Genomic DNA, 25,739 nt, shown 5'->3' with positions numbered 1-25,739 from the left:
TGAGGTGAGCATCGGAGCAGATGGAGATAGGGTAGGAGAAGGACAGAAGGGTGGAGGTAGCATGAGGGGTGAGAGGAGTGGTGTCAGGTCCGAAGGTGAATATCAGAACGGACGGTGGTAGGGTAGGACTCTGGAGGTGGTGAAGATGGGGGTCCAGGAGTTAGATCAGGATCGGGTATGTACGGATATGACATTGATGTGGTTCAAGCAGTTGAACATTGGGTTCAGGGACAGGTGTCAGTGGGTTCTCTCCATCTAATCCATCTTCATCCTCACTCTCACCCCTTTCTCCCTCTCAATCTTCTCGATCTTCCCCTCCTCCATTTCCATCTCCCTCAACCTTATCCATTCCATCATTCTTCCCAGGAGCAATCACATGTGATGGGGAATCAGGTGATTCTACCTCAATTGTCATGCACTCTGATTCCTTATCCGACTCTTTGAAGAAGTGAACATCCCTGGACTCGTGAAGTTTCTGAGTCTTGGGATCGTAAATTACAAATGCCTTCTTCCCTTGAGCCAATCCAAGGTGAATGCCAGGAATGGAGCGGTCATCCAGCTTACGATGGAGGTCGTGATGAATGTGGAGTGTGGCTTTGCAGCCAAAGGTATGTAGTGTTGAAAGGTTTGGTTTATTACCAAAGTAACATTCATAGGGAGAGATGTCGTCAGGTAATGCAGAGTGGGGAGAGGCGTTCTTTATTAGTGCAGCATGTTGCAATGTGTATGGCCAAGCAGAGCGGCCCAGTTTCAACTCAATGCTCTTCAACATGGCAATACTCATTGTCACCAGGGTCCTGTTGACCCTTTCGGCTACCCCATTTTCCTGCAGTGTGTGTGGATTCATCTTCTCATGAACAATGCCGATACTCTTTAGATATTCAGTGAATTTGGTAGAAAAATACTCGCCGCCACCATCCATTTGAAGTGTCATATCCATACAATCCCGACCTCCGCTCCGGGCTCCCGGAACTCCGAACTCCGACTTCCGGAGCCCTACTTCCCTTCCGTCACCTTCTCCTTGCCAACTCCCAAGAGGTTATCCCACCTCCGGCTCGGACACCACCTTCAGTCCGACTCCGGAACATTCCGGGTCCGACCCCAACCTCGGCACCTTCCAGACGATTACGCAACACCTATGCTCCCGACTCCGGGCCTCCGCTCCGGAATCCCGTTTGCGTCTCCGTCTCCGGAACCTCCGGTCTTAGCTCCGACCTCAGACTTTGACCCCACCTCTGCTTATACCCATTGTATTGGTTAGCTCATTCCATTTAATTATGTTTGCCAATATTCCGGAGTTTAACTTCCGAGTTCGGACTTTCCGGACTTACCTCGGACCTTGCAACTATTGCATTGTCCTATTCAATTCTGCTATCCTCCCTCATTCCTATTTGGGCTGCTGCTTCCTTTCTATTCAGTCAGCTAGCCATTCCCCACTCCCAACCTCCTTCCTTCCTCCTTGGGCCTTGGCCCTTCATTCCTCCTTTGAGAAACACCATTGAGTCAAACCCTTGACCCTCGGTGTTGTTCCTCTTTCCATCTCCCTTTGTCTCCTTTCGTCCTACCCTTGCTCCTTTTGATTCCGGACCTCTCCTTATATACAATGTACATAGTAACTTGTAACCTCAGTCCAAAATCGACCTGAAATGCCCCCTAGAGACTTCCTGCTCACCTACTGTGAAATTAAGGACCAAATGGACAAACAGCAATGGCACAGCGCTCCACTTGAGTTGCTGAGGCAAAGGTCCCTCCACGCTAAGTCTCCGATTCCACTCCGGAGTCGTCTGTATCAGCCCCGTTCTAACATGAAGAACCTTCAACTTGTGGCCTGTCTGCCTTTCTGCCTCTGCAAGAAACTCCCTGAACTTCTCAAGTGCATCAGACTTGTTCTTCATTGGATAGACGGTAAGATATCGGCTGTGATCATCAACGAAAGTGATGAAGTATTTAAACCCTTCATGCATCACTGTTTGCATTTCACAGACATTGGAGAAGACTCGACCGAGGATTTTGTCTGAGCGAGTATGGGTTTCGGAAGGGATGGGGTTACGGTGATGGGATGAGGCCTCACATTCTGGACAGTAAGCCACTCCATCATTGTTTCCGTGTCCAATCATGTCCATGCCTCTAACCATTCCACTACACATCATTTTAAAAATAGAGTCTTTCGTGATGTGGCCTAGTCGTTTGTGCAATACATCGATAGAAGCACTCACAGTAGTGGTGCATGCCACATTAGCAGCATCATCAGAGTGGGAGGTAGTTATGTAAGCCTTTTCAAGGGCAGTGATGGTGACAGGTAGTCGATAAAGACCATTCTCGATGCATGCAATGGCAATCAGTTGATCTGCCGAGTTGAAGATTTGACAATTTCCATGTTGGAAAGTTGCATACGTGCCAGAAGAATTGAGTTGGATGATGGATAGGAGGTTGTGGGCTATTTTGGGGCGATAAAGGACATTGCATATTGTCGCATTTTGTGGTGAGTGTCCAGAGTTGAACATAACTCTTACTTGTCCAATACCGGTGCTCAAATCACCTTCTTATTTCCCAGAACGATCCTCCAAGGGGGGTTCAGACTACGATAAGTGGTGAACCATTGACAGTTACCACATAAGTGAGCGGTAGCTCCAGAATCAACGATCCACTCGGATCGTCCTTGCCGAGCTTCCATGAGTGCCGCGCTTAGCATCTCCGATACACCAGCAATCAAGACTTGATCATTGGCTTCCGAAGAGGTCGCCACTTTCACTGATTCTGTCAGAGACCGGATTCGAGATGAGGGAGTGTCTCCATAGTGGAGGGCTTTGGCCTCAGCGACTTCTGCCAAGAGCGCTGTGCCTAGTGACACGTCCGTGCCCTAACTTACTGACTGGCAATCAGAACCTAAGGGGGGTAACTCTAGTTGATTTTATTACTGGGGTGTAACCTATGTACAAGTGGGATATATATATGGTTACAGTGAAGACGGGTCCGCAATTGGCGGAGCCGAATGGAGCGGAGCTAACGGGGTTAAACATTAGCCGACTGAATATTACCGACGAGTCGGGTCGCGGGGTTAGTGGAAAGGCAGGCGATAACCCAGAAACGGAAAGGAGGGATAGGCCCGAAGGTGGGCTCTGCAGGGCAGGCGAGTGTATTGCCCAGCGGAGGCGGGAGTGCGCTAGCGGACGTCGGAGCTGTCCGGAAGTCTTCGGGGCTCCGTACTTAGGGAGGTGTAGGTAATAAATTGAAATGAGGGGGTAGTGACCATCAAGGGGTACCGAGAGGATTGCAGAATACGGGAGCTCCGAGGTTAGTGAAGAAGGAGCGGGGTTAGACCGGAGGGAACGGAGGGACCGGAAGTCGATGGCTGGGGATGGATATGACAGATTCCTTCAGTGTTCCCAAAGATTTACCTTCGGCCTTTTCAGTCTTTTACCCTCAGACCTGCCATGTTCCACCCAACATCGCTTGAAAGTGTGGCCATCCTTGCCACACTTGGGATTCATACAGCAGACTGTTGACTTTGCATTTTTAGAGTTTGACTCACCTTTTTTCTTTTCCTAGCGGTTGGACTTCGTGATGTTGGTGAACATTGCGCTGATAGTGGGATCGTTTCGTCTCATGCATTCCTCTTCGAGTATGTGGTCGATGAAGGTTAGGGAATCTAGGTGTCTGGAGTGTTTCATCTCGATGATGGCTGTCAGAACCGTGGGAAGCTTCGCCGATGGTAGCTGTAGGTGACCGAACGTTGCCCACTAGTGGTACAGGTGTCCTGCACACGACCAAGCTTTAGTGAGGGATAACCCCACCGATCTCGAGGCCGAGGCTACTTAGGCAAGTGAGCCAGGATTTTGGCTTCAACGACTCAAGGAGGAGCGTTGCGCCTCATTCTCAACGCGGTCCTGATACTTCAGAAGGTTGAAGGTCTTACAGGGAACAGAAGTAAGCTTAGGGGTGAATTTCTAGTTGATTTCGAACTACAGTACAAGCATTAGTTACAAGCTGTATATAAGCACTAGGGAACTGAATAGGGAATAAGTCGCCAGATCTCGCGGAGATTGTGGGCAGAGAAAAGAAGGAGCAAAACAAACAAGAAGCACGTGTTCAAGACAGTGAAGGTCAAATGTGACCTTCACCGCGAGATAACAAGGTGCAGCAAAACATGGGACAACAGGTCGCAGCGCACTGTGCTGCTAGGTCATTCAATGACAATTAGGAGAGGTGGCGGGATGGGGTGAGATGGTGACAGGCGGCAAGTGGAGTGTGCAGGGAGTGTTCAGGCATGTTAGATACTGATCCGGGGTCGGGCACCGAAGGTCGCCGATGCGGACCGCTAAGGGCCGCGATGGCCGCGATGCCTCAGACAAGGCCCGAGGGTAGGGCATTTGGCCTCAGCAACTCTAAAGGGAGTGCTGTGCCCCCTAGTTGTCTCTTGGCCCTCATTTCGAACTTACTGGGGCTGCCTTGTTGGGGTCAGGGCTTGGGGTCGTGGTCAAGTCGATATTAGAGCTGAGGTACTATAATGTAGTATACTGTCACGGCCGTGCATTCCGGCCCGTTAGCCGCCCGTCCCGATGCCGCCCGAGCCCGTTACCGCTATGCGAGCGTGAGCGCGAGCCCCGACCTCAGCCCTATCCTCCCTGAGGACCCCCTGCTCACTTCCCCGCTTGCCCCTAGGCTCCCCTGCACCTGGCCGACTCCCCCACAGCCACACCGACCTCCCTGCCCCGAGTCCGCCTCTGGTACTGACCTAGCGTGACTCCGCGACATCGCCTACTCCGCTATGATACCATCGCCGCTATCGCGGCCCTACACCCCTTCGTTTATTTATCTGTTATTGTTTGTTTTGACCCTCGGTCATTGCCGGCCGCGGTGCGGCCAACCCCGCTCTTTGTTCCTATTTGCTTCCGGACCCTTCGGCCTTCGGCCCGGGTCCGCTTCTATTCATTTCACCTTCATATATATATCCTGTATACTACATTATAGTACCTTAGCTCTAATATCGACTTGACCACGACCCCAAGCCCTGACCCCAACAAGGCAGCCCCAGTAAGTTCGAAATGAGGGCCAAGAGACAACTAGGGGGCACAGCACTCCCTTTAGAGTTGCTGAGGCCAAATGCCCTACCCTCGGGCCTTGTCTGAGGCATCGCGGCCATTGCGGCCAATAGCGGCCCGCATCGGCGACCTTCGGTGCCGACCCCGGATCAGTATCTAACATATACAGGATATATATATGAAGATAGAATGAATAGAAGCGGACCCGGGCCGAAGGCCGAAGGGTCCGGAAGCAAATAGGAACAACGAGCGGGGTTGGCCGCACAGCGGCCGGCAATGACCGAGGGTCAAAACAAACAATACAGATAAATAAACGAAGGGGTGTAGGGCCGCGATAGCGGCGATGGTATCATAGCGGAGTAGGCGATGTCGCGGAGTCATGCTAGGTCGGTGCCAGAGGCGGACTCGGGGCAGGGAGGTCGGTGTGGCTGTGGGGGAGTCGGCCAAGTGTAGGGGAGCCTAGGGGCGAGTGAGGGAGTGAGCAGGGAGCCCTCAGGGAGGATAGGGCTGAGGTCGGGGCTCGTGCTCGCACTCGCACAGCGGGAATAGGCTCGGGCGGCATCGGTACAGGCGGCTAGCGGGCCGGAATGCATGGTCGTGACAAGGCATGGGAGAAGGTTGGGGAGGAGGTCGTCTGACCCCGGGGAACGCCGGGTCGTGACAATGGTGAAGGTTTTGAGATTGTGGTAAGTACCAGGGAGGGCTGAGGAGAGGGCAGCGACAAAGTCTTGGTCATCGACTTTGCAGCCCAAAGCTGCCAATTGGTCATGTACTCATCATATCTCATTGATCTGAGGTTCCAGTGGTCTGGTATCTTCCATGTGGAATTGATAGAGAGAGGTATGTTGTCAGAGACCAGATTCGAGATGAAGGAATGTCTCCGTAGCGGAGGGCTTTGGCCTCAGCGACTTCTGCCAAGAGCGCTGTGCCTAGTGACACGTCCGTGCCCTAACTTACTGACTGGCAATTAGAACCTAGGGGGGTAACTCTAGTTGATTTTACTACTGGGGTGTAACCTATGTACAAACGGGATATATATATATGGTTACAGCGAAGACAGGTCCGCAATTGGTGGAGCCGGATGGAGCGGAGCTAACGGGTTTAATCATTAGCCGACTGAATATTACCGACGAGTCGGGTCGTGGGGTTAGCGGAGAGGCAGGCGTTAACCCAGAAACGGGAAGGAGGGATAAGCCCGAAGGTAGGCTCTGCAGGGCAGGCGATTGTATTGCCCAGCGGAGGTGGGGGTGCGCTAGCGGACGTCGGAGCTGTCCGGAAGTCTTCGGGGCTCCGTACTTAGGGAGGCGTAGGTAATAAATTGAAATGAGGGGGTGGTGACCATCGAGGGGTGCCGAGAGGATTGCGGAATATGGGAGCTCCGAGGTTAGTGAAGGAGGAGCGGGGTTAGACCGGAGGGAACGGAGGGACCGGAAGTCGATGGCCGGGAATGGATATGACATATGTAGCATGTTTGCCTGGTTGGGGCCTGTACCGATATAACGGTCCAGAAGTATCTTCCAGGCCTCTTGCACATGAGATGCATTATCAATCAAAGTCATACACTGGTTGTTGATGTGACATTTGATGTAGGCACAGGCACATTCATCCTTTTCCATCCATTCCATATAATTCTGATCCATCATTGACAGTGTAGGTTCTCTGCTGTCCGACACAGCTTTGACTACATTCCACATATGCCCGACTTTGAGGATGGATTCCATTCTCGATGCCCATATTCAATAATTCTTACCCTCGGCATCTAAGGCCATGATAGGAAATCTAGGGTTGTCAATTGATGAGGAAGTGGTGGTAGCAGCTGCAGTAGCAGCTGGGTTTGAGCTGGTTTGGGACATGGGGAGTGGGGAAGGAAGGATAGGGTCCGGAGTTCACTAGGTTCAGAGTTGACTGGGCAAATAACCTATTGGAATTATGAACTAGCATCATGTAAGCTCTCAGTTCTAGATATGTGAACTGAGGGAGAGAGAGAGAAAATTTTCGTTCTTGTGGCTTTTAAGCCATCCACAACTGTGTCCATCAACATGGACTCCAAAAACAGAAGCATCAGGCAATCCTTCAAGGAAATGTCCGTGCACAAGAAATATGGTCCGATGGACTCAATAGGGACATTCACGGCACTCACAACTCGGGCAAAACTAAGTCACAAGAATGCCAAAACTCACCACTCTTGTGCGACAGTTTTCAGAGACTTTTGAGTAAGTTTTGAGTGTAGCAAAAGGGCGTTCACAGCAACAGGTTCAAAACACTGTCATAACAGACCCAGAGAATCAACCTGTAAGTCCGTTGGCCTTGGAGCATGTGAATGTATTATGTAACAACTATGCAGTCTGATGCCAGCAGTCCGCGAACGCGAGCGCTTGATCCAGGCTGCACTGAACCATGCTTCTCACCTCCAGACCAGATACCGCCACCACCAGCGTCGCCTTTTGTTACAGACAGAGACATCTAGCCAGCTTGACCTCTTATCTCTTAGCAACTCTGAGTCTGACAACAGCTCCGACACCTCATCTGATAGCAGCAGCTCATCATCTGATTCCACTTCCAGTTCCTCCAGCGCTTCCAGTTCCAGCCAAGCTTCCGGCACTCAGGCTACTTCTTCACATCACTCCTTAGCCGACTCTGACTCTGAGTCCAACCAAGCTGAGGTCCGGGCCATCATGCAAAGAAATCACACACGGTCAATGCGCCGTGTTCGGTACTTTTCATCTAGGTTGGCCACTACACGTGTTTTATTTCCACATGAAGTTATCAAGTGTAGCCAGCTAGCGCTTGTGCTGGACTGTTACAAAGCCGATGATCCACGAAGATTTCGGCACAACCTGCGCGTCTCACCCCACACGTTCGATTTAATGCTTCGCTTAATTGAAGACCACCCTACCTTCCTGAACAATTCTACAGCAGAACAAGTGCCTGTCTCCTACCAGCTGGCAATTGCATTATACCGCTTTGGTAGGTTTGGTAATGGTGGGTCTGTTGAGGCAGTTTCCCAGTGGGCAGGTTGTAGTGTGGGGACTGTTGTCAAAGCCATGCGGCGTGTCATAGCGGCGGTCTTGCCACTTTATGGTCAGGCTATCCATTGGCCAACCACGGAAGAGAAGCAAGAAGCCTCACAATGGGTTGAGCGAGTCTCTTGTCGAGCATGGCGGCCTGGATACTGTATGGTAGATGGTACACTTATCCCCCTTCATGCTAAGCCTGGCCATTATGGGGAACAGTTTTTTGACCACAAGTCAAATTATTCCCTCAGCCTTGTGGTATGTTCTGCATTTGTAGGTACTGGTCAAGACTGACTTCTAGACTAGTTAATCACGCTGCCCAACCTCCGCATAATCGACTATGTCCTTGGCCCTCCTGGAAGTGTCCATGACTCAACTGCCTTTAAGGAGTCGCGTGCATGGAAAGAATCAAATCAGCTGTTCCGTAGTGGAGAGTGGCTCTGGGCCGACTCTGCCTTTGGCCTGACCCCTTGGTGTATAGTCCCATATAAGAAACCTCAGTCCCTCATACCTGCTAATCGTCAATTTAACTACCATTTGTCATCGGTAAGTTGACAAGTGGCTACAGAATTTTTGTTATTTATGATGTGGGAACTTTAGGTCCGCATTCGCTCTGAACATGCAATTGGCTTCTTAAAAGGCCGATTCCAATCACTCCGAGGCCTTCGGCAACAAATCAACAGTGAACGTGACTACCGGTTGGCATTGGCATGGGTACGTACTTGCCTTATCATCCATTCACTTGTGTCCCGGGTTGAGGATTTTGAGTCGGAGGAAGAATTTGCACACTGGGTTGCCGAGGGTTTACATGGCCATGATGAACAGCAGGATGAAGGGGAAGTGGAAGGTTTTACTTGGATGTCAGCTGAACCTCCGCCCCCTGGTGAATTGGAAGCTCAGTGTAAGCGCCGTCATATTCAGGAGGCGCTGTTCCATGAACTTTATATGTAGAAACTATGTTTACTAATCCATGAACTAGAATGGGTGTGTGGTTTGGGAGGATCCCGAGCCTAGCCCATCATTGGTGAAGTTGGCTTGCAGCGTGCCAGAGGGTGGCAGCTGAGCAAGATAGGGGGGCACAAGTGGAGCCAACCCCATCTGTTGTGCTTGGATGCTGTACTTCAGCATCTTCCGCTCATGTTTCTGATCTTCACGTCGTTGGAGGGCATCAATGCGGGCCATGCGTTGTAAGTGAAACTGGTCCGCCTCTCAGCGGGTCTGCTCTTGGTCACGGAGATTTGCTTCACTGAAATCAGCAAGAACATCACGTCGTCCCTTTCCATTACGGCTAATTCCTCCAGCATTGTGAGTCAAACCAACTGGTGTAGGGGTCGGAGTTGGAGAATTGGATGTAGGTGTCATCGGAGTTGGCAAACCATGGCTCCCTAGCTGAGCTGTGCTTAGGACATTTGGTTTGACCTCGAGTTTGAATTCTGGCGGGACAAGTTCCAGTTCGGGTTCTGATGACAGTTCATTAGTGAGAAAAATAGGGGAATCCAGACCGAGAGCAGCAGTGGGGGGTGGATCCTAGTAGCCAAATTAGTAGTGCCAGCATAGAACAAGGAATACTAGTCTTGCTAACCTTGATGATTGACCTTGTGTTGGTACCCGCAGTGGCCACACCCAATACCTCAGTGTCAGGGCACAGCCCCTGACCCCACACACCCTCAGGTACCCTTCCCCCATTTTCTCCTATTTTTCCCTTCACTGTTCCACAATCCCGCATGCATGCAGACTGTGGGAACGTTCTGGGCGAGTTACTCGCCCAGAAACCATCACAGCCACAACCGTGGGAACTTTCTGGGCAAGCTGCTCGCCCAGAATCTTCCCACGGGGGGGTGCCAATTATGGAAAGTCGGCAAAGAGCCGAAAACTGTATAGTTCCCGGCTCCCATTTGTAGCGGCTTCACAGGAGGTTGAGAAGGTTACCCTTCTTCTCAACTCATTTCCTGTGAAGGCAAGTGTAACTAAGCTACTTCCTAAATGCGTAGCAACTCATTTCCTGTGAAGGCTGGGGCTAGCCCCCTCAGTGAGTTTGAAGACCTCGGACTGGGACTAGATACCCCAGCGACTCGGAGGATCCCCTTGGGCCCGTCACGGAACAAGGGCCGGGCCCTGACACTCAGGAGATTCTTGTGCACCGACTGCATGTGTCAGTCTCGGAGCCGCTTGCTCAAACTCAGCGACCAATGCAGCCATACCAACAGCAGAGTTTGATATCATTCCAATTGAGTGCTTCGGTAAATTACGCCACATGCCATCAAGATCATCAAACCAAGGGAATTTTGCTCGGATATCCTCTAATACCAATCAAAGACCAGCATGGCATCAGTGATAGATGAATACATTACCTCGCAAATTGGCATGGATTTCTTCACACTCCTCTTCAGACTTCACACCCTGACCAGTTTCACCGAGGAGTTTGATATATTTCTTGTACTGACTTTCCAGCCTACCCAGCGGATCATCAGCATATCAGCAGCATGCCAATTGACCGTCACTCACCAACTTATTCTACCCTGTATAGCTGTAGTGTATTGGTTCAGAGCTGCAACATAGAATTCACGCTCTGCCTCTTCCTCGCGGTCCCAGATGTCCTTTGCAATAGCTGCCCAATAGTCTTTCTTCTTCTCACCATTAGAAATCTGGGGTAGAATAAGATGTTTGGAAGGTATGAGCAAGCAGAGTGAATCACCTTCAGTCGGCCCTCGGCCTTCGCAGTTTGGATAGAATCACCACTCAGTTTCAACCTCACATTTGGATTCTCAAGCAGGTATGATACGAGACGGTCAGTCCAGTGGGGGTTCTCAAGCCACTGAACACGACGGGTTGCAGGAGGCTTAGTGGGGGGTTCAGCCTGGTTGCCAGTGTTCAGCTTTGATAAACGGCTGGAACGCTTCGAAACTGGCGCAAGTTCTGGGTCCAGAGCAGCAGGCCGCTTTGGTCCCATAGTTGGTCGGAGGAAATGAGTGTGGAGTGCCGCAGTAACGAGTGTGGCAGGTGGGGATGTTGTGCGGTGTGATTCAGGTGGCAGGAACTGTACAGTTACATCAGAAACAAACAGATGAATACAGGACGGGATTAAGACTCTTTAAAACCGAGTTGTGAAAACAGGCAGTTGTGGTTTTCACAGTCTTGCGGCCTCGGAGCCGCAACTCGAAAACACCCTCTTGTGGCACACTTTTCAAAACACACCCGACTTTTGAGCCACTTGTGAGTTCGAGTTTTGGCATAGTTTTGGCAGAGTTTTCCAGCCGTGAACGTCCCTAATGGACTGTCCACAGCATACCAAGAAAAAAGAGATTTCAACAAGAGAAACATTGCAGTCATACAGGAAGTCTTAAGCTACATGAGTTGAAATGGAACTGAGATAAGCGGGACATGTGAAACCTCCGTTAAGTCCGGCCGGGGTTACAGCTTAACCGTAACACAAAGCCGTTAAAATGTACATAAACATTTCACGTGACCTGAGACCAAAATGCCGAACGAATTTATTCGTTGATTCGTTTATCAGTTCAACCTGCTGGGCAACCGTAACGGGAGTCCTGTAAGATTGGCATAACCCTAGAGACACTTTTGGATGCCCCACGAGTTTCTAGTTACTTTTCGCTACTGTGAACACCCCTATTGTGTGTCCTGTCGGACCCGTGCCGGTTCTTTCCAGTCGCGATGAGTGGCCTCGACGCCATCGTCCATCGTCGAGATCTTACCACTTGGAACCGCTTCGTGTCGTCACCCCTCCTTTTCCTCGCACGATGGCTCTACCTTTCTGATGCCACGCTCCATACCAACACGCCCTACCCACAACACATACGCCTCGTCTGCATATCCGACACACACAACACCCACAGCTCTCAGCCTCCTCTCCCAGAAGGCGACATTCTTATTCACGCCGGCGATCTCACCCAGTCTGGTACAGACCACGAGCTCGACGACGCCCTCGCCTGGCTCAACTCCCAACCACACCTCCACAAACTCTTTATCGCAGGCAACCATGACGTCGCGCTCGTCTCTCCCGAAACGCGTGCACGTATATCACCAGGCCTGACATACCTCGAGGATTCATCCGTCGAACTCACCATAAGCGGACGAAAGTTACTCATCTATGGTAGCCCATACACACCCAAACACGGCTCATGGCCCTTCCAGTATCCCCGTGTCTATCCACCTCCCACCACCCTCCCACAACCCGAAGCACACGAGATCTGGTCAAACATTCCACCTCTAGCTGACGTCCTCATTACACATGGTCCTCCCTTTGGCCACCTTGACGCGGACAGGTTTGGATGCTACGCGCTACTCTACGCATTATGGCGCGTCCATCCGCAGTTACATGTGTTTGGGCACATCCACGCTGGCAGGGGCGTCGAACGCATCAAATGGGACAAGGCGCAAATGGTGTATGAGGATATATGTGCCAGACGGGCGGCCTGGGGCGGCTTGGTGAAGCTGCTGTGGTACAAGCTGACGGCTCGACTGTGGAGGCGGTTCTTAGGAGCTGACGTTGGCACTCTCTTGGTCAACGCTGCGGCGGTGTCAGGACTGAGGGATGACCAGATGAAAGGTGCGATTGTGGTAGAGATTTGATGGTAATTGCCGTATCATCACCGATCACTTGTCATTCACTAATTAATTGTTAGGTCCCATCTTCGTGCACTCAACAATATATGTAGCGGGCACAGTCTCTGCAACGCAATAAATCTATCTCAGTATTTCAAGGCCAGTCGGAACATGAAGAGGTTAAGCTCGTATCATCAGTACGCTAATGCCCTCCGTATGGTGACCTCATCATAAGGCCCCGAGTGTTCTGTGGCCCTCAGTGTCCATCGATCACTGCACTCACACAAATGAAGTGCCTGCTGGATCAATTCAAACTTGTTGCATGCCAGGCAGATGATGTCAAGTTTAGGGAAGATGTCCTGGGCATCTTTTATGACACAAGTATGCACGTCCTATATATAAATGGGATAATTGGGAGGCAAATCAGGTCAAGCAGTGCTGAATTACAACGTTCGAGACCCATCGCGACCGTTAATACCGTCACCCTTTCTGTGGCACCTTTCTTACCGCTGTTACTGCAGGCGATGGAAAATCGAGGAATCAACACGCGCGAGTCTTGTGATCAAGGAAAACTGGCATGACAAGCTCTCGCCCTTCTCCTATATCGTTAACAGCGGAGTTGTACTCTTATTATATAAGGATTCTTTGCAGCGCCCGTTTCGCCTCTCCATAAGGGAAAGTCTTCATGTGTCAAAGTATTGGGAGGCGAACTGGAGTAACCTGGAGATAAATTAGATAATCTTCTGTGATCTCTTCAATGCCGTGATGCAGTTACCATTTTCCCTAAGCTTGGCCAGTCAATACGAATTCGTTAAAGAGAACCCATTCCGGTTTCGAATAAGGCCACAGTTAGGATGTAATCGGACAAGCTGTTGGAAACAGGCATCAACCCTTTGCTGTTGAAATTTCTTGGTTTGCTGTACGCTGTGGACTACTCAACAATGTACCACGGACTACCCGATGCTTCTACTTTTGGTATCCATGTTGATGGACGAAGTCGAGGATGGCTTAAAAGCCACCTCGCGCGATTGATTTTTTCTTTTCTCTCTCCTCAGTTCACGTCTTTGGAACTGAGGTGAGATTCCTTTTCATCACTTGGAATATAGTCTAACATTGTACATATTTCCTAGCGCTTATATGCGACTGGTTCATTATTTCAATACTTGCTATTACTGACATTATCATGTGTGGACCGCACTTGGTTGTCCTTGACGGTTGAATATGTCTTTCCCTGATTTTCTCTGCATGAAGCATGCCCCCACCACCCCACTGCCCCTCCCAGTGTTTGACCCCCGGGGAAAATACAAGACAGACCCGCGAAAGCGATTCTCAACTTGCATCACCCGGATCGCCAACCACATCCTCCCAGGGACAGAGAGGATCAATCCCCTCCTCGAAAGCCCATGGGACATGCCCGAACACGACATCACGGAACGCATCCAACTCTTCACCCCGCCCAACAAACCCGGCGAGTCATTCAAGCAGGAGTGGGCTGATGACCACCTAGCATTCATCACTGAATGCGAAGACGACCCAGACATCCTCTTCGTATACTCGGACGGCTCCCGATACAAAGAAAATGGAAGGACCAAAACCGGATATGGCACAGTAGGCTACCAATGCGGCAAGGTCATATTCGAGGAGAAAGGCCCCATGGGCGAACATGTGGAAGCTTACAACGCGGAGATGAAGGGCCTGAAGATAACATCAGACGAACCCTGGGAGACGGTAACATCACCATAAGACCCTCGCGCATTGTCATATATGCAGACAACCCGAGTGCACTGAAACGCGTTTTCCAGAGCAAACCGCAAAAAGCGCAGGAGTCAGCCAGAGAATTCAGGAGGATGGTGTGTAAAATCCTAACTGAGTCCGAGGACGTCAAAATTGCACTACACTGGTGCCCAGGCCACCTCGGCATACCAGGCAACGAGAAAGCAGACCAACTGGCTAAAGACAGCGCCCACCTCAGACCAGCCCGACCAAACGTCAAATCCCTCTCATACATAGAAAGCCTACACAAGAGAGAGATGGCCAAAGCCTGGACCCACCGATGGGTAAACACCCCGAACTCCCCAAGATCGGGATTCTATGAAGCAAACCAACTCGCGCCGAAGCTGAAACCCACCAGACGCTTCAGCAACCTCGACAGAAAGACGTTTAGCCGAGTCCTGCAATTCCGCACAGGACACACCCACATCGGCGAGTACTACCACCAATTCGGCATCACAACGGAGAGCACAGAGTGCCAATGCGGCAAACCCACACAAACAAGGACTCACATCCTAGCGGAATGCCCCCGAGTCAGCAGACACAGACACCTACTTGGTCGTGGCAACCAGACCAGGTTCCGCATCCTCGTAGGTAAAATGAAAGGCATAGAAAGACTCGCATCTTTCATCAGGAAGTCCGGAACAGGCGACAAGAACAAGACCATGCGGTAAGGAGTACAAACCCACGGGCACGGACAGCAGGTTAAGCGAGGAAACATGCCAGATACAGAACAGAGCCACAGCAGAGAAGAGGAAGAGAGACAGCCGAGAGGAACAAAATAATTATTTCAATATTTCGATTTCTTTTATCAACACCATGACAACCCACTGACACCATAGAACCCGAGGATCCTTGACACCAGACGATACCAACCAGACTGCCCACACACACACTATGTATAGAATATTGGAATATCAATGTCCATGCGTACTGATATTTTCTTTATTGACGCGATATCAATTGAGGATATCGTATATACCTTTTTGTCTTGATGCACTCTTCATTGCCGGTTATAGCAGGCAGTCTGTCAGGGCAATAGCCCCGAACCCCGAGTCACATGTAAATTAGATACACATAGTCACGTGGGCAAGCGGGAACCTCTGGGCAACCGCTTACACACCACCGTAAAATACACTATCTTGTATCACTTACGGCCTTGTGTGCTGAGCCACCCTAAGACCTCACACTTTTTTAAGTGCATGAGGTGTGTTTTACAACACAACCCACAACTACACAATCTTAACATCTGACTTGGAAGTGCCTATGGCGCCTAAACACACCCACAAGGGCAAGGTCGCATCTGCAGCGACACTAAAAAGAAACCGCAATCTCCCATCAAGGGAGATTCAAACCAAAAGCCGTCATCAGACGACGACGAGGATCAACATGATCCGGCAATAGCAACCACCTCAGGGCTGGTCCCTGAAGGCTTTAGAAACTTACGTGGAGTAAGTGCGGGGCGAAATACCCCCAGAACTCCACAACATGCCGATCTAACCCAAGCTGGGGAAGATCCATCACCTCCTCACGAGGTGATCGACTTGCGCGAAAAACGTGTAAGCGCCGAACGATCAGCCCAAAAAGCTGATCGGATAGAGTCGCAGGAAACTCCAGGGCCCCACTATCCCCTGGAGTCCCCCCTCACGTCCCCAAGTCAAGCCCCAAAGGCAGACAAAGGGAAACAAAGGGAAGAGCCCCCGCGTCGGCTATCCAAAAAACTACTGGACTTGTTCCAGGTTCCGTCTGAATGGAGGACGGAAAGTGAAGATCAACTTCTTCTCAGGCTGAAAGCCCAAGAAGGTGCGAAAATACGCCCTGAGAGCAGGATCTCCCAGAGCACAGAAGCTCCAAAAGAACTTCCGCTGTTTACACTCCCACACACCATGCCAGACAAGGCAAGGTCGCCAACTTCGGAGGAGGTCTCCGAGATAATGAAGAGGAGGCGAACTGAAATGAGGGAGTTCGCTGAGGAAGCCTTACGTAAAAGTAAGGAGAAACCAGCGAACAGACCCCTCTATGAAAGGGAAGCACCCTCCGCAACGGCCTCGCCTAAACAAAGTGAGCGTGGAGTGTTCACTCCAAGAACCCATTCTGGAACCCCCAGAAGCGGAAATGTCAACTGGGGAGAGTCACTGCTCGCCCAACCAAACTTCCTCCTGGAAAACCAGGAATCGCGCATAATAAACGCGATAAACTCGATCCAAAAAAAGATCGAGGAAACGAACCATAATAGCATGGCTCGTCTAGAGATAACTCTAGAAAGAATGGCCAATGCAATCGACGCGTTGACTGAAAAAATCAGCGAACAAACAGATTTGCTGAAGGAAAAAAACTTCTCACAAAAAAGTGAGGAAACAAATAGACACCCCTGGACCACGGTCCAGGACATAAATAGAACTCGTGAAAAATTCATGAAAAGAACCACCAGTGAAAGCACACTGGAATATCATCAGCGACTCGACAGAGACGCTAAGGAGATCCTTCTCCCAAGGATAGGAGAAGACGATGCCAAAAGAAGGCATCATTCAGAGATTAGAAGGAGAATTGGCACGTACCAAAGGTTCGGCCAAACATCCACTTATGACGGACCTCTCAAACAGAGAGGTAACTCATTCACACCCTCTCAAAACAATGAGAGAATACAAATACAACTTCAGGCAAATTTGCCTGAAACCAAAGAAACGCTGTGAGGAAGATTTCCCCCAGCAAAAACCCCCCAAAGGAGAGATCTCCATTGGATAGCGACCCCGCGAAGGCAGGGGAGCAAGAAGAGTACCTGGAGAAATGGTACGAAAAGGCCATAAGAATGGCCGAAGTGAGAATACTCACTCCCTACCCAGAAGGAGTGAAGCCAGAAGCCCTAAAGAATGGGCCGGCATTTCCTGACAAGAAATGGTCAGGGGAGAACGACATGGAATCGTTCTGGCAGTGGTTCACAGAACTACTGGGATTCCTCGCCTCGCAAGGATGCAAAGGTCCCCAATTCGACGAAGTCCACCTGGACTGCTTGATTCGTGGATTAGGGGGACCCGTGTTTGACCTCGGAATTAGACTCCGAGATGAAACTCTCCTCAGAGGAGACGAGGGCATGTTCCTCGAAGTTCTCAACATATTGATGAGAACCTTCATCAAAGCCTCCACCGCGTTGAACGTGACAAAGAAATACTGCAATGTCAAATACGAAGTGGAAAAAGGCCTAAAACAGTTCTACTTAGAACTGTCAAAAGCAGCGTCCCAGATGGTGACGCCTCCAGACCAGGTGTCCTTCAACGCCAGGTTCCTAAACTACATTCCCCTCAAATGGAAGAGGGAAATGATCGCTCATGATAGAATCAGAGCAGACTTCTCCTCAAACGAGGAGATGTTAAAAGCAATATCTCATGTAGACGAGATAATTGACGGGCTGAAGATTCTTCAGCCTACAAATCAGGTTACTATACCTGAACAACTACCATGGCAACAACAAGCTGCAGCAGAGCCCTCCCATCAGGAAAGAAAGTGGAAGAGCTGAAACCCAGATGGAAAGAGGATACATCCTCGAAAAACTTGAGGAAAACTGACCAAAAGTCAGTTCCAATTTGCGGCAAATGCGGCAAAATAGGGCAAACGAAAGATTGCCCAAGACACAATATAACGAGCGATGAAAAACCAAGGTGCATAGCTGCCATGGAAATCGCGAACTCATTGGATGAAGAGTCGAAAGGCTCATCAGATGAGAAACCAGAGAACAACTCTGGTAACTCCGAAGCATCAAGCTTCGAAGTAGAGGACCCATATGAAGGACCTCAATACTCACCCGACTCAGAGGGTGAGGAAGTCAACGTTGGGACCATAAGAATGGGCCCAATGTCAGTCATCGACCATGATGACATAAATTATAAAATCAAACTGGCGGTAGCACACCAGTTAGAAAACATGGCAGACGAAAAAGTTGCCGAAGCCTTGGTGGAAGCACCAAGAAAAGACGCCTTGGGGAAATACACGAAAGTACCCAAGGAAAACAAGGACAAAGGGAAGAAGGACCAAAAGTCCATCGAAACCCAGTCCCCCTTGTTCGATGCGAAATTCCGCATCTCAAAAGACGCAGGAAAATACCCCGCAAACAGACCACTCTCAATGAAGAGAACGCTAACAGCTCACATAAAAATAGCAGGCATAAAAGCCTATGCGCTATTCGATAGTGGAGCCGAAATGGATGCTTTATCGCCGGACTTTGTCCATGCAGTCCACATCCCAATTCTCCAATTGGAGAACCCAGTCATCCTTCAAATGGGGACGAAAGGAACAAGATCACAGATCCTGTTCGGAACCAACGTGGACGTTGAAATCAACAGCCACATAGAAAAACACTACTTCGATGTAATAAACATCGACAGATACGACGCCATCTTCGGCGCCCCCTGGTTAAACAAAAACCAGGTAAGCTTAGACTTCCGGTCCCACAAAGTGAGAACAGCAAACAAGGGCAACATAGACACCCTTGGAATAAGCGAAGACCGTGTGATGAGATCACATGGATGGAAAACTTGAGCAAGAGCCCGAGAACAACCAAAAAAGAAGCCCCCCTGACAGGGAGGCGGATCGAAACACACCTCAGGGTAATCACAAGAAAATACCCTGAAGGTTGGCCCAATCCTAGTCCGGAAGGACTGGAACTTCCAGACATACCACACCTGGAAGGTCTCTCCATGAACAACCCCGAGTTCGAAATACTCAGGGAGTGGTGGAGAGAAAAATTTGAAACCGTAATGGCACCAGCGCCATTAGAAATGCCCCCCCTGAGGGAGGTGAACCATCGAATCCCGTTGAAGGATCTGAACAAGAAATTTCGGGAAAACACCCTGAGATGTCCTGCAGCACTGCAGGAAGCACTAGCGACCAAAATAGATCGCTATGTAAAAGCAGGATGGTGGTATCCCACGAACAGCGAGCGAGCATGCCCGCTACTGTGCATCCACAAAGCAGATGGATCCTTGTGCATGGTAATAGACGTGAGGAACCGTAACTCAAACATGATCCTCGATGTCACACCAATGCCAGACATGCGACTGATCCAGGAATCAGTCGCCAGAACAACATACCGATCTAAGATCGATATGTCGGACGTGTACAAACAAATACGCGTGGATCCAGATGACGTCCATAGGACGACATTCTCCATGCCCCACAGGACGTACAACTTGAACACGATGCAGCAAGGAGACTGCAACGCTCCCTGCACCTTCCAGCATGCACTGACCTGGGAACTACGAGGAGAAGTAGGCAGACGCCTACACGTCTGGTTCAACGATATATTCACCAGCACAAGCTTGGTGGAAAACCACAATAAAGCACTATTGTGGTTATTCACTCGCCTAAAAGGGGTGAAATTCTACATAAGCCGGAAAAAATTCCAGCCATTTGCCCCAATCCTAGACGTTCTAGGAAGCCAAGTGGACGAACAGGGCATCCACGCTCAAGCGGATAAAATGGAAAAAATCTGCAACTGGTGAGAGCCAGTAGACCACACAGGAGTCCTAAGATTCCTGGGAATGGTAGAATATCTATCGATATTCATGCCAAACGTCAGCGGTTACACAGGACCACTGCAAACAATCTGCTCAAACAAGCAGACATTCAGGTGGACACCACTCCACCAGAAATGCTTTGACGAAATCAAACGTCTAGCATGCAGGGCTCCGATCCTGAAGCCCGTCCAGTGGAACCCATCGGAAAGCCTCTCAGAAGAAGAGAGGACCAAACTCCACGTCTGGGTCATAACAGATGCATGCCCAGCAGGCATGGGTGCATTAATTGGACAAGGCAAAAGGTGGCAGACTTGCCACCCGGCCGCATTCATGTCCAAAAAGTTCACCAACACACAACGTAGGTACTTCACCTACAAGCTCGAGGCACTGGGTGTCCTCGAAGCACTCATGAGATGGCAAGACGACCTCATGGGAGGCCGTGAATTCACAGTAATCACGGACCACAAAGCTTTGGAATATTTCAAAGCGAAAAACCACAACTCAGGGAGACACCTGAGATGGCAAGCCTTTTTCGCAAGCTTCAATTGCGAAATAAAATACGTGGAAGGCCACAAAAATAAAGTGGCAGATGCACTCTCACGATACTACGACTCATCAACAGACGAGGATCTGCATTTCAACGATTATGTTTCGGTGGACATCCACCTGGACAAAAATGCAGAAGATATCATCCCCGACAAAATCGAGGAATACAAAGAACTGCTACTAAGCAGTACCCTGAGTAAAAACTCAGAGAAAAAGAGACTCGCAGCGATACGTGCGAGAAATACCCTAGAGGAAGCTCTAGGGGGGAGCGCCCAAAATCTGGAAGAAATCATAACTCCAGAAGAGAACCTTCGAAAACAATTCGAAGAAAAAGACCTCATTGAGGCAATAAAATCTGGATACTTGAAAAGCCAGATCCACCGGGAAATCCTAGAGAACCCGGGGAATTCTTTGTGAATGATAACCGAGAAGAGGAAGTAGTCCGAATTACGGGTCTTCGGGAATAATCCTCGAGAACATCCACGAAACACTTGGACACCTAGGATCCAAGAAAACAGTGGAAACCCTCCGTCGACACTTCTGGTGGAAGTCAATGAGAAAGGATACCCACAAGTTCTGCAGGTCCTGCGGAACTTGTCAAACGACAAAGAAAAGCACCAGGAGAAATCCCGGAATGCTTCACCCACTCCCGACCCTGGAGACACCATGGTCGTCAATAGCCATGGACTTCACAGGTCCATTCCCAACAAGCTTGGGATATGATTACCTCTGGGTAATCATCTGTAGGTTGACGTCCAACGTCCACCTAATTCCAATAAAGACAACAACGAACGCACTAGAACTAGCATTCGTATTTCTTCGTGAAGTTGTAAGACTCCATGGTCTACCACACTCGATCATATCAGATCAAGACTCAAAATTCACGTCAAAATTTTGGCGCGAACTACACCGAATACTCGGTGTACAGTTGAAATTCACAACTGCATTCCACCCGCAAGGCGACAGCCAAGCGGAAAGAATGATACAAAAAGTAGTACAAATACTATGCGCGATGGTTAGACCAGACCAATGCGACTGGGCAGCGAAACTGTTGATGGCGGAATTCGCGATCAATGCGAGCTCGAACACATCGACAGGATTTGCCCTGTTCGAATTAATCTACGGCCATATGCCAAAGATGTGCCTAACAGCACCACTCTCGGACTACCCAGGAGTAAATGACTTCGCTCAAAAAGCGAAGGAAAACCTCATGGCAGCACATGACACGATAATACATAATTGCGCTGCCCAAACAATCCAGGCGAATAAGAAAAGACGCCCGGACCCGCCTTTGAGAAAAGGTGAGCTCGCATACTTATCCATGGATAAGCTGAACCTACCCAAAGGCAGGGCAGGAAAACTAAAGCCCTTATACATAGGGCCTTACGAAATTCTGGAAACATTTCCAGAAACGTCAAACTACATCCCCAAGTTGCCACCACAACTTGAACAACGCGGAATCCACCCAAGATTCCATGTATCCCAGCTCGCACCTCACGAGCCGAATGACCAGGAAACCTTCCCAAATAGGGAAGTAAACATATTCTACGATTTTGGGGAAGACCCCGATCGCGAAGCAGTAGTTCGCGAAATCCTAAACCACGCGTGGGTTCACAACGAACTCTGGTTTAAGGTTAAATGGGAACTAGGGGACACCACATGGGAACCCCTAGGAAATTGCAACAACCTCGTCCACCTGGACGAGTACCTCACCTTACAAAATGTAAGGGAACCAGAAAAACTCCCTATCAAAGAAGACAGGGAACTCTCGGCATCACTATGCCCCCAAAAACGGAGGCGGAGGAAGTAAAGCCGAGGGACGATGGCCCACAGCCAAGAGCGTGGGAAAGTTCTGGGCGAGTAACTCGCCCGGACAGCCACACCATGTACCAGAGATCACATGGGCTAGGCGAGTAACTCACCTAGACCACGTGAACCACAGGCTCATGTGCAAAAAGAACACACAACTGTGGCGAATCCCACGCATGCAAGAACGAAAACCCCTCCCACCACCACGAGTAACATAACGACGAAATGTCATTCTCTGGGGGAGGCAACCCTCGGTTCGATCCAAACAAACCACTGGATATCGAAATACAACAACCCGGGGAGCAAGGCTCCCCGGAACAACAACAACACCAGGCGCAGATAAGCGCCATGGATTACACGACGCACGCAGCACAAATGAGTGCGCATTGCTAACAGGCACCGCATACCCCCAGCCTCCCCAAAGAGGCTTCCAACCATATGCGGTGCAAACTGAACCGATGGCGCAACAAGCGCCATTCCAGGGGCAGCATTTGCTGCTGCAGCCCCAGGCATACTCCCCAGGGAACTTCCCTGGCCAGATCAACCCCTGGATTAGCCAATTCGGCCCAGGTCCAACAACACCCCAGCCAAATGCAGGCTGGGAATCAGCCATCGCGTCAGCGGTAGCTGCTCAGACAGGTCAGCTCCGTGAGGAGCTGAAAGAGATGAAGTCCCTCGTAGGAGGGAGACAAGGGAGCGACAGCGGCTCCTTGTCCAGACTGTCCAAACGGGCACAGTCTGATAACTCGAGGGCGTCAGAAGACGCCTGCGACCATTGCGCCCACTGGAGGTGCGAATACAACAGAGCATGAAGAGATGCTGAGGGCATCTTTGACTCTCTGAAAGACACAGAGAGAGAAGTCGATCTCCAAAAAAGGGAGATCGAATTACTGAAACGCGAGCTCAGAGAGGCATGTGCACTGGCAGACCTCGCTGCCAAACCCATCATGATGGGGGCCTCCCAGGTCAGGGGGAGGGGATACGGTTCCGGGCCTCATGAGGCGCGACCCCACATGGGGACTAGTGCATCAAGGGGTGGGGCACCGACTATTCCGCCACCCCGTGGGCAGGCGACCCTGTCCAGGTTGCATAAGGGCCCACCCTCAGAGGGGCAAACCCATGTCGAGGGGAAGAGGGAGAGCGCTAGGCAACCAACGGCAGACCCTAAAACGGGGACCACTGCCAGAGGCGGTGGGCCGCTGAGTACCTCAGCACCCTATGGGCAAGCTACCCTGCAGGGAAGTGTCCACATGCTATACGAGACCGCCGAACTCAACGAGTTCGGCAAAGTCGAAGCTCCAGTCGACATAACAATCGACCCCAACTTCCCCATGAGGAGAATAGCAGGGTCAGAAGCGGCGCATGATGCCGTATACGCTTGGTGGACAAGCGTGAGTGGGAAAGAATTCGTACACTGGTACGAACAGGCCGAAGCCGCCTTCAAAAGCGGCAAGGTACATAGAACCCTTCGCGAAAAAGCGAAGGAAACCGAGAAATACTTCTTGGGACTCCCGAGTATTGCAAGACTCGCGGAGGAATATAATTCCCCAGAGAATAAGGGGAAAATCTCCTGGGAAAGTCTAGGCAAAGCTGCCTACTTAAAGTCCCAGTTCAAACCACTCAGGACTCCTGAGGAACGTGCTGCAAGAACTGCGGAACGGGAAGCGAAAGCTTCAAATACCGGGAAAGAGACGCAAGTCTCCATGCTGGACAACCAGCCCAACGACCATCCTTCCCCACGGGAAGAATGGTAGACCTACCATACTCTACACCTGAGCCAAGCAGCTCAGGAACACAACAACCCGCTCCCACCCAGGGAGCACCCACTTCGTCGAGCCCACAGCCCAACAATGTAGCCCAGGCTACATCATCGCATCCGACGCAGCAATCGGATGTCCAGATGAACAACCTGGAGGAAAACCCTCCTCCGGAGCAATGAAAACACCTTCCCTGAACTCGAGGCCCCGCACACAATACTGTATGCGAGGAACCGCAAGTAACAATTGCAGAAATCTCCACTCCGTCAAAAGACCCACATCCACCACCGCTTGTGTGTAAACACCACTTACACACGAACCCTCACAGAACAAGTGAGGAACACCAAAGACATACAACCTTTGGGTCGAAATTCATTTTGACAAACTCCACCTTTTTTTTCCTTTCTTTCTTCTCTCCCTGCGATACCAATGTATCGCCGTTCACTTCAAAGTAACGGCCCACACTCATTCATTCCTTAAACCCCCTCTCTTCCTTTCACCAACATGTACAAAATCGCCCACTTTAAAGTGGCGACAACAAAAAACACTCATTGATAATTCCAAACTCAATGTAAATCAACTATTAAAACTCTGTTTCATTTACTATCAACCTTGTATGTGTCGCAAATGCAACGCAAGGGGGAGAATGTCAGGGCAATAGCCCCAAACCCCGAGTCACATGTAAATTAGATACACATAGTCACGTGGGCAAGCGGGAACCTCCGGGCAACCGCTTACACACCACCATAAAATACACTATCTTGTATCACTTATGGCCTTGTGTGCTGAGCCACCCTAAGACCTCACACAGTCGCTATAAGCGATATTAGCGCTAGGTGTATAAAACACACTGTGCACGGAAATTTTTCACACCCCCTCAGTTCTCTTGTTCGAGACTGAGGTGATATCCTTTTTCTTTTACTTTATTCCTTGTATGCGAGTTCTGACTGTATTTACAGACTGCACGTATAGGTAAAGGAACAATAAACTCAGTTCTCTTGTTCGAGACTGAGACCGCGCATATAGCTTATTTACTTTAGGTCATGAGCCCAATGTCTTCTACTGCAGCAAACGATGCTACTACGACTAAAGGTCTCCACAGTATTGATAAGCTTAAAAATGACGCCACAACTATCGTATGTGGGCCGTCCGATGCCAAATGGTTCTCATTGATTGAGGACTTTGGGATTTCGTCGATCCCAAGTCGAAGACCTCAGACCCCCCTCATCCTCCTACCTCTACTTCCTCCTCATCTTCCTCTTCCTCCAATACCTCCTCTGACCAAAAGGCTGCGGCTCCTGATCCTGCGATTGTTCAATGGGACAGGAAGAACGACGCGGCTTTGACTCAGATTGCACTTACCATTGATGACACACCACTCGCCCTCATCGACGGTAAACGTTTTGCAAAAGAGGCTTGGGTTCAGCTATTCAAACGGTATAACGGTGTTGGTGCCCTAGACGCTGCGAGAGTAATGACACAACTTCACCATTATCAACTGGACGATTCCAAACCATTGGAACCTCAACTGATCCAGATGCGTGAACTTCATGATCAATTGGCGAGTCTAGGTGGTGGCTACACTGGCGCCGGGTTTGCCATGATAGTGTCAGAGGCACTCCCAGAATCGTATGACATGCTCAAGCAGATCGCCCTTGCGGATCTTGATGACACGTCAACAATAGCCTGTGACAAACTCATAGCCCAAATCCTCAGAGAAGAGAAAAGGAA

At 50.1% G+C, this 25,739-nt stretch overlaps 2 protein-coding genes across 2 annotated transcripts; one reads left to right on the top strand and one right to left on the bottom strand.

Annotated features, from left to right (window-relative positions):
* Positions 1–9,265: 9,265 nt before the first annotated feature.
* EI90DRAFT_3152989 (uncharacterized protein) lies at positions 9,266–11,289 on the bottom strand (the record flags this gene model as incomplete). The annotated part of the gene is made up of 6 exons (XM_039065833.1): positions 9,266–9,583; positions 10,202–10,356; positions 10,408–10,508; positions 10,562–10,701; positions 10,752–11,093; positions 11,119–11,289. 6 exons carry the CDS (start codon positions 11,287–11,289, stop codon positions 9,266–9,268), a joined length of 1,227 nt encoding a protein of 408 aa, XP_038918592.1.
* Positions 11,290–11,522: 233 nt separating this feature from the next.
* On the top strand, positions 11,523–12,799 carry EI90DRAFT_322673 (metallophosphoesterase domain-containing protein 1). Its single transcript, XM_039066489.1, has 2 exons — positions 11,523–12,645; positions 12,697–12,799. Exon 1 carries the CDS (start codon positions 11,726–11,728, stop codon positions 12,641–12,643), a length of 918 nt encoding a protein of 305 aa, XP_038918591.1. The 5' UTR covers positions 11,523–11,725; the 3' UTR covers positions 12,644–12,645; positions 12,697–12,799.
* Positions 12,800–25,739: the final 12,940 nt, after the last annotated feature.

The sequence above is a fragment of the Cantharellus anzutake genome (genome assembly GCF_015039405.1).
Source record: "Cantharellus anzutake strain C23 chromosome Unknown EI90scaffold_13, whole genome shotgun sequence".
NCBI classification, from domain to species: Eukaryota; Fungi; Basidiomycota; class Agaricomycetes; order Cantharellales; family Hydnaceae; genus Cantharellus; species Cantharellus anzutake.
This window is presented reverse-complemented; position numbering and strand designations above follow the sequence as displayed.

Excerpts from the sequence above, each read along its gene's own strand:
- EI90DRAFT_322673 (XM_039066489.1), top strand. The coding sequence starts at position 11,726 with ATGAGTGGCCTCGACGCCATCGTCCATCGTCGAGATCTTACCACTTGG.